This window comes from Carassius carassius, chromosome 37 (genome assembly GCF_963082965.1).
Source record: "Carassius carassius chromosome 37, fCarCar2.1, whole genome shotgun sequence".
NCBI lineage: Eukaryota > Metazoa > Chordata > Actinopteri > Cypriniformes > Cyprinidae > Carassius > Carassius carassius.
Window position 1 is genome coordinate 19,033,385 of NC_081791.1, and position 16,785 is coordinate 19,050,169.

Sequence of the window (16,785 nt, forward strand, 5' to 3'; positions counted from 1 at the left end):
GTGCTGAGAAAAAAAAAAAAAGGCAGTAAGAACCCAATGTAACACTTTGGGGAGGAAAGAGCAATTAATGATGTCCTCTAGTGGACAAAACTTAATGACACATTTAAATTAAATTTAGCTTCTTGTAATTATTTGTTTATTTATACACATTTTCTTGTATATATTTATACACTTTATCATTTATTGTATTGTTTCGTCCACAAAAATAAGTTTGGGATTATTTTGGGATTTTTTTTAATTTTTTTTTTTGCCGAAGACCCTTATGGTATAGAGAAAATTTCAAAGTCTGCTTCAGTATCCTGAAATTTATTAATACTTACTATTATTTGGAGTGAAAATAACAATAGACATTTTGTGCAATATAGACATTTTTGATGATTATTTTTGAAAAAGCAATTATATTGTACATTATATATATTAAAATAAAAAAGTACAGCTAGAGTAATGTAACTGTAATTTTAATCTTGTAAAAAAACATGTAACAATTTATAAAAGTGCACTATGCTAATGTCCTCCGTTTTAATAATTACTTGGTGCAAGTTGTAATGCAGTACTTGCTCTTAAAAAGACGGTCCAGTCTTTAATGGCGCCAAAAAAATAAACAAGTGCAAAAAACAGTCTAAAGCATGTGCCTACCTTTCCAGGTTTCAGTCATGTTTAGGAAGTTAAGAAATTCAGGAAACACCTGAATGACCCACATCCTGCCTGAAAAAAACGTTTCACTCTTACTATAGGGAAAATAATTTTGTGGGTTCATCAACCTTCTTTTAATTTCAGTAAGAAATGAGTCACTGTGTTGAAATAAGCAGGTCCTGGAAAAGCATTCGTGGGGATATATATTTGAGGAGAAACAGTGCAGTAATAGCCTCAACTTCCCACAGTGAACTAATGTCTTGATAAGATAAGCCATGTTCATTGTAGATTTAAGACAAGAAGCTTGAAAGGCACATTAAAAGAGTCTAAAAGTACTCAGATGGATGAATGTGTCATGTGGGTCCATTAGAATTCAACTTCTTTGGCTATGCATGGCAGTTTATTCTAGAGGTCCAGTTTGAGCTTGGCGATGTCGTAGTCATGGTCTTGGTCCAGTTTGGAGAGGGTCTTTCGCACACGCAGAGCAGTGAGTCGAGCGGAAGGGCTTTGGAACCAGCACTCTTTCATAATCTTCGCAAATGCAGACAGGATCTTGACAGAAAACAGAAAAGGTAGACGGTCATTATTTTGTCATTTCTGATGGTCACATGTTTGTCTTGAATATAAGTGTCTGGAGTTCATTTCACATCCATTTCCCAAAATAGACACAAAGAAGTGACCCAGATATCAACTTCAATTCCAAATCAACCAACTTCTCATATAAAACCACAGGATTCGGTGAGAACTGTGTTGATGTGCCATGCTAGCTTTGAAAACATGTCATATCAGATGTGTATTTCAAAACAGTTAGTTGTTCGGGTTTTCTGGATTTTAAGTAGATACACAGTAGGAAGGAGAATGTGTTTGTGGCAGACAAAACAATCTAATTTGACAAACAGTTTCAACAAAAGATATGGACTCAAAGGAAGAAATATTTCAAATGCAATTCGCAACAAATTTAGCGACTAGCTTGAAAGTCTGCTACTCTTCACATGGCTGCTGAATAGCTGCTTTTCTCTTGATTATGGCATTAAGCTTGATAAATGTACATTTCCACCATTTTCTATGTTGCATATGCAATAAATACGCTCTCTACAGCAAGCCTAAAATTAAAACCCCCAAGATTCTTTTCAGTGACATCAAAGACTGATAGAATATCTTGTCCCACACACATCAAATGCTTTCCTAACAAATTGCTCCAGATTGCAGCTGTCAAAGCAAAGCCTTGTGTAGAGTCTGACTGGAGACCAAGTCTTCCGAGTCACTGAGTCTGTATCTCTGGCATGTTTGACTATCTTACCGGATGAGAGTGTAGCCGATTGTGGAGACTGGGCCTGTGTTGGTCCACACACACCACTTTCTTCATCTCCTCGAAACTGGGGTCAGAGGGCACCACGTCAAAAAACGGCGGTCTGTACTCCTCCACAATCCCTGAGAGAACCACAGAATTAAAGGATTTTATGGGTTTTGTCAACGTTTGCTGACTACATTGCATTTTATTTTTTTACTGACAATAATGTAGATGTGTGCCGAGACTGAAAGTCTCTTCTGACCATATCTATAAAACAGTGGTTTGGGAGTTTTAAGGTTGGCAGTACTAATACTTCTGTGGGAGGATGACTGGAAAGGATCCAGGGAGTCTATGAGCAGCATATGGCAGCTGACACTACGGGGTAAAAAGCTACAGTGAGACAATTAAAAAAGTTTTTTTTACTTAAAACAGAAGTTCTTATACATAAAAATAAAGAAGTGTTTTAGAAATGCAAATTGGAAGCGGACACACTACACTTTAAAAAGTTTGGAGCCTGTAAGATTATTATTATTTATTTTTTTTATTCTAGAAGTTAATACTTTCATTCAGGAAGGAGGTATTAAATTGATTTAAAAATGTGACATTTATAATGTTACAAAAGCTTTCTATTTCAAATAAATGCTGTTATTGAATAAAAATTTTATATTAATTAAAGAATCACAGTACATAAAAAAAAATATATAAAGGGTTGATTAAATGCTTCTTAAAAAGTGAGTGTGTGTGAGAGAGGGAGTGAGAAAAGAGAGAGTAGCAGCGCATCTGGACTTCATGAGCAGGAGTGCTGACACCAGATAAGATTGTTTATAATTATTGGGCTGCTAATCGTGGGTGGATAGAGGAGACAGACGTACCCATGGAGAAAAAACTGAGGGGGAAGGAAGATGAAGAAACTTATGAGAAAAAATAAATAGAGAAGTCTATCACATCTATTGGAATGGTGAAAATCATTGCTTAGCAACAGAAGACCAAACGTTAGTTAGAACACTGAGATCCTGCAGTCAGAGAACTTTTCAATGAAAGTTGCGATGTGCAATGAAACGTTACCCAATTATTATTTAATAAGACTTGGCATCTTAAAGTTTTTGGTATCAATACTTTATATAAACACTTTGAAGCATAATTAAAATGAATTCCATGTCACAAGAGCACAGAACAGCAGTGGTGCCACCAAATCAAGTTTAATAATCACCCCATCTTACCATTTACAATAGTTCGACGAGTTATCTCCCACAAGACGAGACCTAGGGCCCAGATGTCACTTTGTTTGTAAGACTCAAAAACGTCAACACGAATACTCTCATCCAAAACCTCTGGTGCCATATAACGCTTGGTGCCCACCCTCGGGTTGTTGCCCACATCCAGATAATCGTAAGACTGAGAGTGAATGACAGCCAGGCCTGAAAGGGCACACAGAAGACATTGTTTAAAAAGAAAAACAAAACAGTATTTGTGGTAAAATGGGATTTTTTTTTTACTAAAATGATTTGGCAATAACAGACTCTTCCATTATGCTTAAGTGTTCTGGGTGGTTACCAGGGTGTTCCTATAGCAGTGTTTTTATTTGGTAGCAAAGGTGCTTTGTTGGTTGTTAGTTGGTTGCTGGGTTTTGAAACAAATTTTATTAGATTCTGACTGACAAGCTTTGATTTGATTCGATTACATTCAGTGTTGTTTATTCTGTATATATATATCACGTACAGTAGGCTACATGCTAATTTTCTCAAGGAAAAAACCTCAACTAATGCTGTAAAATACACGAGTCGGTTGGTACTACATTACTACAATAATGAAGGCTATGCTTAATTAAGTTACACTCAATGAAGATTTAATAATAATAAAGTTCGAATTACAAAATTATATTTACTCTAATTTATTTTTTGAAATATAAACATGGTGGCTGTCATAAAAACTGATGGATTTAATTAATACAGAGGTAAATGACGTGAGATTGTTTAGAAGCTTTTATACTGATGAATTTGCGTGATTGAACCACTGATTTAGGAATTACATGAAACAGGAAATGGATTTCAGTAAGTTGTCATCTTTCTTTTAACATAACTTCTGATGTTTATTCATGTTTAATTTGTGTTGAAAATGGTATTAAAGTGGAGGACATGATCAGTTCACGCACGTTTTGCACTGCCACTTTTCTTGAACTGAGGCGCTAGCAATCTGTCACTCACTCCATATTAGACAGCCCCAAAACAGCATTTATTGGTTGAAAACTGTAATAAAATAAAATGCACAGAATTTGAAATTAGACTTTTTTTTTAATATCAAAAGTAACAAAGCTTATCGAGATTTATTGAATGGAAGTTGTGCTTCAGTGTTAAGGGTGGTTTCCAGGGTATGTGGTTGCTTAAGTATTCTGATTGTTTTTAGCATATTTAGCATAAGGTCTTCTGGTGGTAGCTATTGTATTTTGATAGAGGATTACTAATGTGTCCCACCCCAGGACCTTAAAGCCTCAATGATGCTCTGGTAATCAGGACAATATGAGAAGTCATTTATTTCTGTATCAATAATGGTTTGGAATGTGTTATGTGCTAAAGACTATTCTGTTTATTTCCGTAATTTCTCACCCAGGTCTGCGATGCAGCACTGCCCATTTCTCTTCATCAGAATGTTGCGGCTCTTCAGGTCTCGGTGTGCAATGGCCGGTTTGCCCTGCATACTGAGGATCTCTGTGTGGAGGTGCACAAGGCCGCTAGCGATAGAAAGGCACACGCGCAGGCAGCCCTCGGGGTCCAGCGTGCTATACTGCAGGAAGTCATAGAGGGAGCCCAGCTCATGGAAGTGTGTGACCAGCCACAGCTGAGTGCTGGAGTTTTTCGACGTCATGTCTGAAGCTATGAAGCCTGACAGAGAATGTGTAAGAGATAAATATTACACTTTGAATCAAACATTGTGTAATGTTTGGGTAAGTCAGAACATATTGTGGCTGCAACAGAACTCACAGAACAATCCCTTCCAACACACGAGCAATGAAAAATGCAGTGTGGGTGGAACTTACCCAAGATGTTTTCATGCCTTAGTTGGACTGTGTTGTAGATCTCAGTCTCTCTAAACCAGGACTGTTCATCCCGAGAGGAGAAAATCTTGACAGCCACACTCTCTCCCATCCAGGTGCCTCTCCATACCTCTCCATAACGCCCTTTACCTGTCAAAGACGTTAAGATGGGAACATTAATAATTTAATTATATTTTTTATATTTTTTACATTTTATAGTGGTATATAGTGATTATCAGTGCACTGTTGCATTATTATTATTTTTATATTTAAAAATACAATTTAATATCTAATTTAATATTTTACATTAATATTTACATTAATACGAAATATTAATATAATATTTTATAGATAATAATATTGTTACAATAAATGTTAATAGTTATTTTTATTGAATTATTAATAACAACAGCAACAATATTACCACTACTACTACTACTACTACCAATAATAATAATAATAACAATAATAATTTGATCTAAATCAGTGTAATCTTTCAGTTTAATCTGTAAGTTTAAAAAAGTATTTATTTAATTATGGTAGCATTTAAAATATGAAAGTATTTAAATGTAAGGTTGGTACATTTAAATCAGTGTGCCACCACCCTCTCAATCACATTCAATGTTGTACAGCATTTATAAAAAAGAAAAGAAAAAAAAAGGTATGCAGCATGACACATCTCAAACTCCTAGACTTCAGCATTGTGTAATGAGATATGAATGTTCTCTCACCAACACACTCAACCAGAGAGATCTGTCGCGCCATGGTCCTCTGCACCAGATAAGGCAGGCCGGTCCCACTGCCTGACGTACAAAACTCATCAAATATGTCCTAAAAAGGAGAATTACACACACTTAGATTGCCGATCAGCCGAAAAATCACACAATTTGAATCACAACTTGCTCAGAGGCTGCTGTGGAAACTGAATTAAAGATGTCAGTTCTTTTTCAGTTATAACTAAAAAACATCGTCTCAGATGTTTCTTCTCTTTTGGTTACAGACTTTGGTATCTTAAACACACTTTATAACATTGTGAGACGTATTTGAGATTACAAAGGCATCTTCTCCATAGATAACATTTTCTCTCCATTGAATCTCTTTGTTGTCTTTGAGAAACAACAGAGATTTTTCTCTAATGTAAATAAGAGTGCAAAAATCAGATACTAATCTTTAAGACTAGCTCATTACAAATAATGAAGTGAAGATACTGAGATTAGTGAAAAAGCTGTGAATGCCACCCAGCAGTAGTGTTGTACCCCATATGTTGGGTCCCCTCCACTGGGGACTTTGAGCATGGAGGTGTCGTGCTCCACCAGCTGGTGGTGCTGTCGCCTCATACGTAGCCACAACACGAGCCCACAGGCTGCCATCGACAACACCAGCAGCACCAACAGTGGCACTCCCACCAGCAGAATCATGCTGATGGGCTTTTCCACTGGAAACAGACACAACAGACAGTAACATCACTGTACCAGACCAGCTGGAACAACAGTGCTGCATAGCCACATTTGATGTTCTTTTAAAAGATTCAACTTTGGCAGGAAAATGTTGTGTTCAGCATCCTGCATCAAATGCCTCAAAATGATTTCGGACATTTCTGGAGACTTAATCACTTAAAAAGTATGAATATCATTACATTAGATATAAAGTAGCAAACAAACAGGCATCTGACAAGAAATGCAACATTTTTACTGATAACAGTTACTGTTATCATCTAACTGATGTGACGATTTTATATAATAAATGTAATTTGAAAGTTTGAATGATATTAAATAAAAAGGGCAAGAAAATAAATTTTGGGTAAATACAAGACACATATTTTAGATATTCTGCACACTATAAATATATGTAGGTTAAAAGTATAATAAAAATAGGCAAAACATATGAGGGTATATCTAACTAAAATAAATTAATTAAAAAAATAAAAAAGATAAGCAATATATTTGTGACCATTTTGTATTTTGAAAAATATTTAAATATATATCTTTATATTTAAATAGGTTACATTTTTTTCTATTAGTTTCTATATTTGAGTTAAAGCAACATATGCTTAAAGAGATATTTCACTTAAAAATTTAAATTCTGTCATTAATTATGCACCCTCATGTCGTTCCAAACCTTTAATGACTTTGTTTATCTTCGGAACACAAATTAAGATATTTTGAATGCAGATCTCTGACCCTCTCATAGACAACAATCCTCACAATATTAAGGCTCAGAAACATAGCAAGGAGATTGTTAAAATAATTAATGTGACATCAGTGGTTTAACTGTAATTTTACGAAGCTACGAGAATCATTTTTGGGCGCAAAGGAAAAACAACAACAACTAAGTTTCCTTTTTGGAGAGTATCACATACACAAACAACATACCGGTACTGCAACATATGTTTAAGTTCAGATCAAAGCGTAAACTGCGTATACAACATGTATGGTGCTGCTGACACAGAACAGCATGTATGTGATACTCTCCAAAATGGCGCTACAAAGGGAGACACATTTTTAAAAAAAAGTCATTATTTTTGTTTTCTTTGTGCACAAAAAGTATTCTTGTAGCTTCAGAAAATTAGGGTTGTGGATTATTTTAACAGTCTCCTTCCTACGTTTCTAAGCCTTCATCAGACCCTCGCTGTCTATGGGAGGGTCAGAGAGCTCTCGGAATGCATCAAATTATCTTAATTTGTGTTTTGTCTTACATGTTTGGAACGACATGAGGGTGAGTAATAATGGCAGAATTTTCATTTTTGAGTGAACTATTCCTTTTAACATAAGTTTAAAGGGGTCATATGATGCTTTTTTAACCTGTTAGCCTGCACCCCGACACGGGCGTCCTCGTGATGGAATAACTCATGCTCAGAAACTGCGGCTTAGTGGTAAAAAAAAAAAACCGGCATGGTTTTGTAGCATACAGTGTCACAAACAGAATGAGACGATCAACAAAAAACAAAGTGAAAGATAGGCGAAAGATAGTTTATTTGAATTCTGGCACTCGTGACGCGCGCTCTGACGCACCTGTCTTCTGATGGAGGCGGAACTTAGCAATCATCTTTTTCTTTATTTTTAAATTTTTCAACAGTTTTCATATATGTGTGAGTGTGTTTTATGTTGAATATGTCTGTATCTGCATGATTACCATCTGTTTGAGTGCAAATCGGCTCACTATTACTGTGTAATCACGGCTATCTATATGAATCGAGTGCGATTTATTGACTTTATGGCACATTTGTAGTATTACCATCTCTATAACTGGTTATCAGCACATCAGCACGTATTTTCATTGTAATTCATTATAAATGCTGCATTTCTAGGGGGGGGGGGGGGGGGTTAGTTGTACTAGACATAGTCTCAAAAAAATGGTTGCAGGAATCTCATTTTTCATGGTGTCTTCAGATTTAAAATAGAAACTCTTGAGACATGTGACTTTCAACTCCCTAGTTTTTCTAGATTGCTCCAGGACTGATTTCATGTAATTTTATATCAAATAAAAATAAAATTCAGTGTGGTAAAAAAAAAAATTCAAGGCACTTCAGTGTCTATAACTTTTGATATTTTTGAGCATTATCAAATCTGGTTGATAAAAAATAAAGCCCAAAGGGTCTTCGTTCCAAAGACACCAATATTATGTGTGTAACACACTGAAGTAAGGAAATGTTACAATTTTAAGTTAGGTAGGGCACTTTCAGCTGTGAGTCCCATAATGGGGGGTGCTGGCTAACAGATCACTATTTTGAATGAGAGGGGAACAGAGTTGTGTGACAAACACCGTGATGAAGCTAGTTTGTGTTTGCAGTACACAAGCCATGGATGGTTAAGACTGACTCCATTGTGTGACCCCCCCCCCCTCTCTCTCTCTCACACACACACACACACACACACACACACACACACACTAACACTCACACACACACACACACACACACGCGCACGCACGACACGCAAAACTCTGCATTTGAACAGTTAACAGCAAATAATTTAACTAATAACATACTTACAGTAGCTGATTCAGAAGCGCCAGATTGTCATTGCAAAGTCAGAATGGCCTCCTATCCTAGGTTCTCAAAACGGTCGTCCATAAAATGCGTTGCTGTTCTGTTGTAAGTAATCTTAAAGATTCCTAAATGCATCAACTTTCGGAAGTCCAAATAAAGTGCTTTTGCTTTCGCCTAGATACACACAGCATCTCCTTGACATGGGTGCTTCAACACTAACTGCGGTTACTGAAACCATGTCTTCTTTCTTTGTGTGAACATTTGGGCGACGTTAAGCAAAAACTTGTCATTTTAATATTGTTGTTATTTGTGGGGCCGTGTTTGAATGAGCCATTTTAGGGGGGCGTGGCAGAGTCTTAACTTTGAAAAAGAATATCTCTGGATTTGAGACTTTAGTCTTTGCAACTTCTTCAACACATCTTCATTATGCACCAAGAGCTTGTAACACCCCAAAGAGAAAGGAAAAATTTAAATTGCATCATATGACCCCTTTAAATTAAACCATGGTCAAACACCAATATAACAGTAGGAAGCAGCAGAGAGCAAACTTCTACAAATGTCAGGCCAACCAAGGCAAAAGAGTCTTTAATTTTACTAATTAATCTCTATATTAACTGTTTGATTAACTGCTTCTGAGCTTTAAAAAATGGCTTGCCTGTTTTTTCAGGCACACTGATGTTTGCATTGCAGAGGTGTGCAGAGGTGCAGCACTTGGTATACACTCCAGGTATATTAGGCACATGGCACTGCTCCATGGTGTGAAAACAGCCAATGACTACTCGCTCATAGATCGAACTGTAGAAGCAGATACGGTCCCAGCAGGTGTTGTTTACACAGGCAATGGTGTTCTCACATCTACACTGTAAAGTGACCTCCTCGCCTTCACCTATGGACAAGAAAGGGATAAGGTAAGTAACAATTTTATGTGTGAATAGCATTAGAGTATTTCAGTTGATTATATATAAAGTATATTAAAGGGTTTCTCAAATCTTACCCTGGATTGCCAATGCGCTGCAGAGTTAAGCTCCAACCCTGATCAAAGTCACCTGCCTGTGATGTTCTTATGATCCCAAAGACATTGCTTAGCATGCTCAGGTGTGTTTGATTAGAGTTAGAGCTAAACTCTTCAGGAAAGTGGATCTCGTGGTCCAGATTTGAGGATCCCTGGTATATGACAACATACTCACCATTTTCTGGGGGAGATTCAGTCAAAAGGTGATCTGGAAAAAGAAACGTGTTTGTTTGCAACTGTGTCTAATAAGATGTCAAAGCAGAGCAGGAAGATATATACTACCTCTGGCTTATTGTCTACTCAGGAAACAAATGTCTACATCACCCGGCTGGTTTTCATGCAACACTCAGAAATATGCAAACATAACATTTTGTGTGACTGCAATCATATAACCTCACCTGCAAGAGTTGTGTAACTCCTTGAATACACCAAAACAAACAGTACAGCGAGCATCTCAGAAGCCTTCATGTCTAGGAAAGAGGGAATAGAGGGTAAGAGCAAGCACTTCAACACACACACACACAAAAACCACTTCCAGCTCCTTCCATTTATTCTTATATATATATCTAATGCTCCCTTGCACCATCCTTCCATGATCTGGCTTTTACAAGGCATCGCTCCATGCTGGAATTATATAATGGCATAATCATACAGTGACATGTGGTGTTGGAATCTCTTTACAAGCCCTAATGGAAAAAAGCTCAGTATCCCCCATCTACACCAAAGGAAGTCATGTGTTATAGAACGACAGATGGAGAGGGTCCAGTCAGTTTGTCTGTGTTGAGATCAGTCAGAATGGGTGGGAGAGGACTTTAGTGGAGGCCTCGCTCTCCTCCATGCCACTGGTCCTCACAGACACTCTGGCTGCTGCAAACGCAGAGTAAATATTGATGACTATACTTCCTGCCATTCAGAGGCCACACCCGGCTAGCCGTCCAGATATTCCAGATTGCTTGTTCCTCTAGGTCTGGAAGGCGACTGGTCACGCAAGCAAAATGGCTGAGTGAAAACCTATTATATGAAGATGATGGAAAAGCTGCATGCTGAAGTGTTGCCCTTTAAGGCCAAAGATACTTTCGAGAAGCAATTGGTGAAAATTGTTGTATATAGATTATTTATTAAATAATTTCACTTAAAATGTCTAAATATTACATGAAACATATTTAATATATGAAATATAAATGTTTTAATACTAATGTATATTTTTATTTTCTTGATATTAATGTCTTTAATCTATCTAAAATATTTCTGTTTTTTTTTTAAATTTTGAAATATTATATTATTTATTTTTTATTATATTTTTATTATATATATATATATATATATATATATATATATATATATATATATATATATATATATATATATATATATATATATTTTTTTTTTTTTTTATGTAATGTAATAAATGTAGTTTTATGTTTACATATAATTCCATATATTTTTTATTGTATTAAACTAATATTGATTCTTAAACTAATAATGAATTCTTACTAATATTTTTACTGTTAATATTTAGTTTTTGGTCACACACACACACACACACACACACACACACACACACACACACACACACACACACACACACACACACACACACACACACACACACATTAGAATTCTGAGAAAATTCTATAGTTACATAGATGGCTGCTTGTTTGCTTTTTTAGTATCTAAATCAATGGCATTCATACATTTTTAACTGAATAAGTGTCCAAAATTACCGTAATTCCTCAAATAAAAACCGGTAGTCAAATAAATTCCGGGCCTCTTATAGTGGCCGGGGGCAGGGTCAACACGGACAAATAAAGGCCAGTTTTAAAGAGTAACTAAACCCTAAACCAATTTGAGTATAAAGTGTTTTAATTCTACAATATATGGTGTAAAAACGTGTGAGTGCTGCCCTCTTCAGGTTGAACGGTGGCTACTGCAGTTGATTTTTCCTATTGGATGTTGCGGTGGCAAGTGACTTAAGCGGTGGCAGGTGACGTAAGCGGTTTCCAGCTCACCATGCCCCTTGGTACGAGCTACCACGCCCTTGGCAGTATAAAACCCTCAAAATCACTGTAGTGAGTCAGGAGCAGGAATTGCGAGTATTGGTAACAACCAGGATAGACTAATATAGCATCTATTTAGCATAGCAATTATATAGTTATTTAGATCTTCAAGTTAGCGTAGATTTATCTGTATTTAGTACAGTGGTCAGGATGGTACGGAGGTGTGTTGCTGGTTGCTACAGCACTGCTGGACTGCATAGTTTACCAGCAGACTTTAAAAGTAAGCGATCTGCCCACTTTTCAGCATTTTTCAAATATTGTCAGTGGGTGGAGTCAGGCTCTGAGCAGGTGTTTAGTTACACTTTAAATAACGTATACTATATTTATGTGATGTCATGGAAAAACAGAGTCAGCCGAGATGCTTTGAAATGGATCAGTAATTAGAGCCAGAGTTGACGTGAGATAAAACTGCCTTCAGCGATATGTATGAGAAGCCCACACACAAATGATGGGTAACTGGAAATGATGATGACCACTTTCTGAAGAAACACATAGCCTACAGTGAGATTCCCACTGGAGTCACTTTGTCTGAGAAGCAGTCTTTTAAGTCTTCCATCTAAGCCCACCAGTGTAAGCGCAGGTGGGTCAGTGTCCACAACTTTGTCACGTACGCTTAGTACACAAAAAAAGGGTAATTGCTAGGCCCTCTCGGGCACATTTAAAGCGGAAAACCACCCCACCCTTTTGGAAATGCTCTCTTCTCTCTGGGTACACTGATCTTTATTTCCAAGCTGCCAGGATGTTTCTCAAATCAGATAGTGTCCATCTTGAATCAAAGCCTAAAGTGAACATGATGAAATGTGATTCCTGTTTCGATAACCTGCTTGTCAGCATTCTCCAGAGAGCAGTTTGAAGACCCATAAGAACTAACAGTGCACATTCTAATTCTCCTTCCACTTTTCTAAGGACTCATTCTCTGTAATAGAATTAACCCATTTGCTGCTCACAGCTTTTTGTCATTTATATTTACACTTATTTCTAATACTTCCTATACTGAAGTGACTCACTGTGTTAGGTAGTGTGTGAATATAGAGAATGCTTTTTTATTTTAACATTTTGGGTTGACTTTTTTATGAATGCATAAGTGACAGTGAACCGTTTTTCTCACTTTTTGCATTCACTATTTTTAAGCTATGGAAAAGCTGCATGTATAATGATAACAACTATAAAAGAATGAGCAAAATTCTATTAAAAAATAGTTCAGATGGTGTATAGCATGTCACTCTGCAGGACCTCCCAAAAGTATAACTGCCCATCATTTCCAATATTGTTATCCTGAAGAAATGAATCAAGAGTCTTGAAAGGGTTTTGAAATAGTCAATGGGAAATTCAGCATTCAGCAGCATATCTCTGACTCCATCTTGCAGCTGTAGGAACTTGCCTGTTTTGACTGCAGTTAAAAAGAATTGGTATGCCTCAATGTATTTGAAAGCACCAGCATTTCACAGTTACAGAGATAAAATAACTGACCTCATGATAACTATGTGGGTTTCATTTAGAGCTCTGTTTGTGTCAATGAGTGCAACAAGGATTCTTGTAAAACATGACGTGCAAAGACGTCTACACAGATTACTGGTATTTAAACTAGTGTAGCCTAATGGTTATTAAGTTATTTAAATTATTCTAGTAGTTAATTCTAATACTTAGACAATGTGATATGTGATGCAGCCCACATTTATTAGCACATGACAACATCATCCAAGTCTCAGACACGGGATCATTATTAGACATTACACACACAAACATTTAAAAATGACGAAGCTGTAACATATTTTAAATACCCTTCTGTTATCAACCCACATGTAGAGAGGACACTTCTCAATTAGGAATTTATTAAAAGGGAAAAACGACTGTGTTTTTTAGCTTGTTGTAGTTATCTCTTTAGCCTATTTAAATAATTAAATTGCTGCTAAATTTCAGTTAAAAACGCTATTAACTTTACACTCTAAATAGTATTCATATAGCATATTAATGAATTACGTCAAGTTAACCATAAGAGCACTTTCAGAGAGAAGAGAGAGAGAAAAATAGATTAGTAAAACATGAAGGGTGGTTTACCTGATTTTCGTCTTGCTCACTCAAGAATTAAGTTGATCAAACTTCATCTGTTTATGAAAATTGTTTATCATTACTCGAAATCTCCTAACAGCGACTGTAGTTAAATAAGCGGCGCAAGTCATATCCAGATGTGCTGCATCCTCAACTTTTCCACATCCTGGTACTCTCGGTGTTAACTCTAATAGTTAAACTTTTTTACAGTTCAGTTTCCATTCACTCACAATCCGATCAGTCCTATTTCCTCAAAGCGAAATGCTGCGTAGATATCCGTAATGTAGAACATATCGAGTCGTGGCATGTATCTCCAGTCAAATCTCGACTTGATAAACCGAAAACAAGAAACTGCTTCTCGGAGAAAAAACAGTCTCCTTCCGCTAGGAAATAAACATTCTCTGATCTCGATGAGTGTAAAGCAAACTTTGAGCAATAATGTTCTTGATTTAGGGGTTAGATTACAGATTTTTAAAATATACAGTTTTGACCCACCCCTTTTTGTCTAAGCCGGGGTTCACTTGGAATGTGCTCTCATAGCTGTTTTCCTGTTGCTGCAAGACGTTTCATTTTTTTTTCATGTCTGTTTTTTTTTTATAGCTGGTTGCTTATGAATAGAACTTCATAGAGGATTCATGCTTCTGAGCAAGTCGCATCTCAAAAGTGATCTTCATAATCTCAATAAAAAATGAACAAAGTATTGTATTATAGCTTAAAATATATAATAATAATAGTAAGAATAATAATATATTTTTTTGTTAATTATTGAAGTTGTTATTACTGGTTTAAGGCTGAAGTTGTCTTTCAGGGTTTTGGGTGGTGTAGCTCTAATCTGAAACATCTGAGCTGGTAACCAAAAGGCAACTGTAGGTTTGGAACATTGCAAGGTTTGAATAATGAACAGTTATTTTCTGGAAATAACCTTTTTTTGTCATTTAATGTTGCATTTTGTAATATTTGACAGTAATTCAGTTCATATTTAGAAATCATATTACCAAAAAGTTTGGGGTTGCTAAAATGTTTTTAAATTGCCTTATGCCAAGGTTGGATTAATTAATCAAAAATACAGCAACTTTTTCCTGTGATGGTAAAGCTGAGTTATCGGCATCAATAAAACAGTTTATAAACACTTTTTCCAGATTCCTTGATGAACAGAAAGGTCCATTCGTTAGAAAAAGCTTTTGTAACATTATAAACGTCTTTACTGATACTTTTAATCAATTTAATGTATCCTCTACTGAATTAATGTATTATAAAAAATCAAAACATCATTGTGATAAGCAAAACTGGTGATCCTGAGACCATAAATTGCTTTTAAGTAGATTGGACACAGATGGACAGTTGGTTTATTTGATAGGACAGTGCTGAGGGCAGGGCGGCCTGAGGTTATGCTGACATCTCCCTCTAAAGCTTGAAGTCTCACATATGGTCCAATGAGGCAGAGAGGAATCTCAGTAAACAGCATGACAGCTCTCAGATATGATGGAAACAAAAATCACATCTTTCATTCATTACAACATAATCAAGAAATAAGTGCCAAGAATAATATTAGCTTAGACCGCATCATAACACACAAGAAAAATGTCCATGCAGTTTCCTTTACACTTTTTCAATCTGCTTCCTTCACTGGTGTTTTCAAACACAGCTGGCACTTCTTAGATCTGAGGAGAGGAGAAGAAAAACTGTTATTTGAACAGCATTTGTGTATTTATTTTCCCTGTTCCCATGATATGTGTGAGTTTGAGGTCTGTCTTCTTTCAGACTTCTATTAACAGCAGCAGACTCTAACTGTTTCCACATGACTGATTGAAATCTTTTTTGCTGAGATATTATTTTGAGCATGGGACAACAACGCCACTTCCCTTTTTACCACTTCTTTTTGGTTTACATGGCTTTACCTCACTTCACTCCAAGGCAAAGATCTGATAAGTTACATGAGGATGGCACAATGAGTGGATTCATTTCCAAGTCCACTTGTCCTCCTTTGTGTTTTGACCTTACTGTTCCAATTATAGCCTCGCCTTATGCTTCGTGATTGGTTTAAAACTTCCAGTGAACTAAATTAGTGCAGAATAACACATCACAAATATGTTTAAACTTTATTTAGTCTCTTTCTCTTTTTTCTTTTTATATGCTTCATCCAACTAACATCACAACAAAACAAACGGGAACACATACCATATTGGCTGGTGAAATGTACAGAACAGTTTCCATATTGCAGTCTAGCCTGTTAACTGTCACCCGTCCCCTCTGTGGGACGCCTACATTTACTTCACTATATTACAATTAAATCTAATCTAATCAAACTATTAATCGTTGGAAAGGTCTAAGACTCCCAAATATATATTTTACCAATATTTTTTGTTAAACTTTTGTAGGAAAAGTAATCGATTAATTTATGATAAGAGTTTTGACCTTTGTTTAAAAAAAAATTATTCTTTGTTGGCTTTTTCTCTATCACATTTTAGAAATCATCAGAAATTATATATAAACTGAAAACTTAAAATCTCAAAATTCATCCTTTAAAACCCATTTCAAAATCATACATTGCATTACCATGTAAATGGTACATCAATATCATGTTACAAAATATTTTCATTCATGAATTTATAAAAATTTAAGTTTGGATTGTGCACTACAGTCAATGTTCAAAAATGTGAGTGACAGTTAAGGGGCTAAAGGACAATAATGTGCACACCAATAATAATAATAATGAAATTATTA

The 16,785-nt window shown here is 36.0% G+C and overlaps 1 protein-coding gene across 1 annotated transcript; it reads right to left on the minus strand.

Annotated features, from left to right (window-relative positions):
- Positions 1-762: 762 nt before the first annotated feature.
- On the minus strand, positions 763-10,447 carry acvrl1 (activin A receptor like type 1). Its single transcript, XM_059528005.1, has 10 exons — positions 10,354-10,447; positions 10,131-10,163; positions 9,599-9,829; positions 6,212-6,405; positions 5,687-5,786; positions 4,959-5,105; positions 4,528-4,803; positions 3,145-3,342; positions 1,934-2,064; positions 763-1,185 (listed from the first exon to the last, which is right to left on the minus strand). Exons 1-10 carry the CDS (start codon positions 10,421-10,423, stop codon positions 1,039-1,041), a joined length of 1,527 nt encoding a protein of 508 aa, XP_059383988.1. The 5' UTR covers positions 10,424-10,447; the 3' UTR covers positions 763-1,038.
- Between the last annotated feature and the right edge of the window lie 6,338 nt (positions 10,448-16,785).

Excerpts from the sequence above, each read along its gene's own strand:
- acvrl1 (XM_059528005.1), bottom strand. The coding sequence starts at position 10,423 with ATGAAGGCTTCTGAGATGCTCGCTGTACTGTTTGTTTTGGTGTATTCA. Across the intron at positions 5,787-6,211 it reads GAGGGGACCCAACATATGGG|GACATATTTGATGAGTTTTG; the intron begins GTACAACACTAC and ends TCTCCTTTTTAG. Across the intron at positions 3,343-4,527 it reads GTGCTGCATCGCAGACCTGG|GCCTGGCTGTCATTCACTCT; the intron begins GTGAGAAATTAC and ends GTGCCCTTTCAG.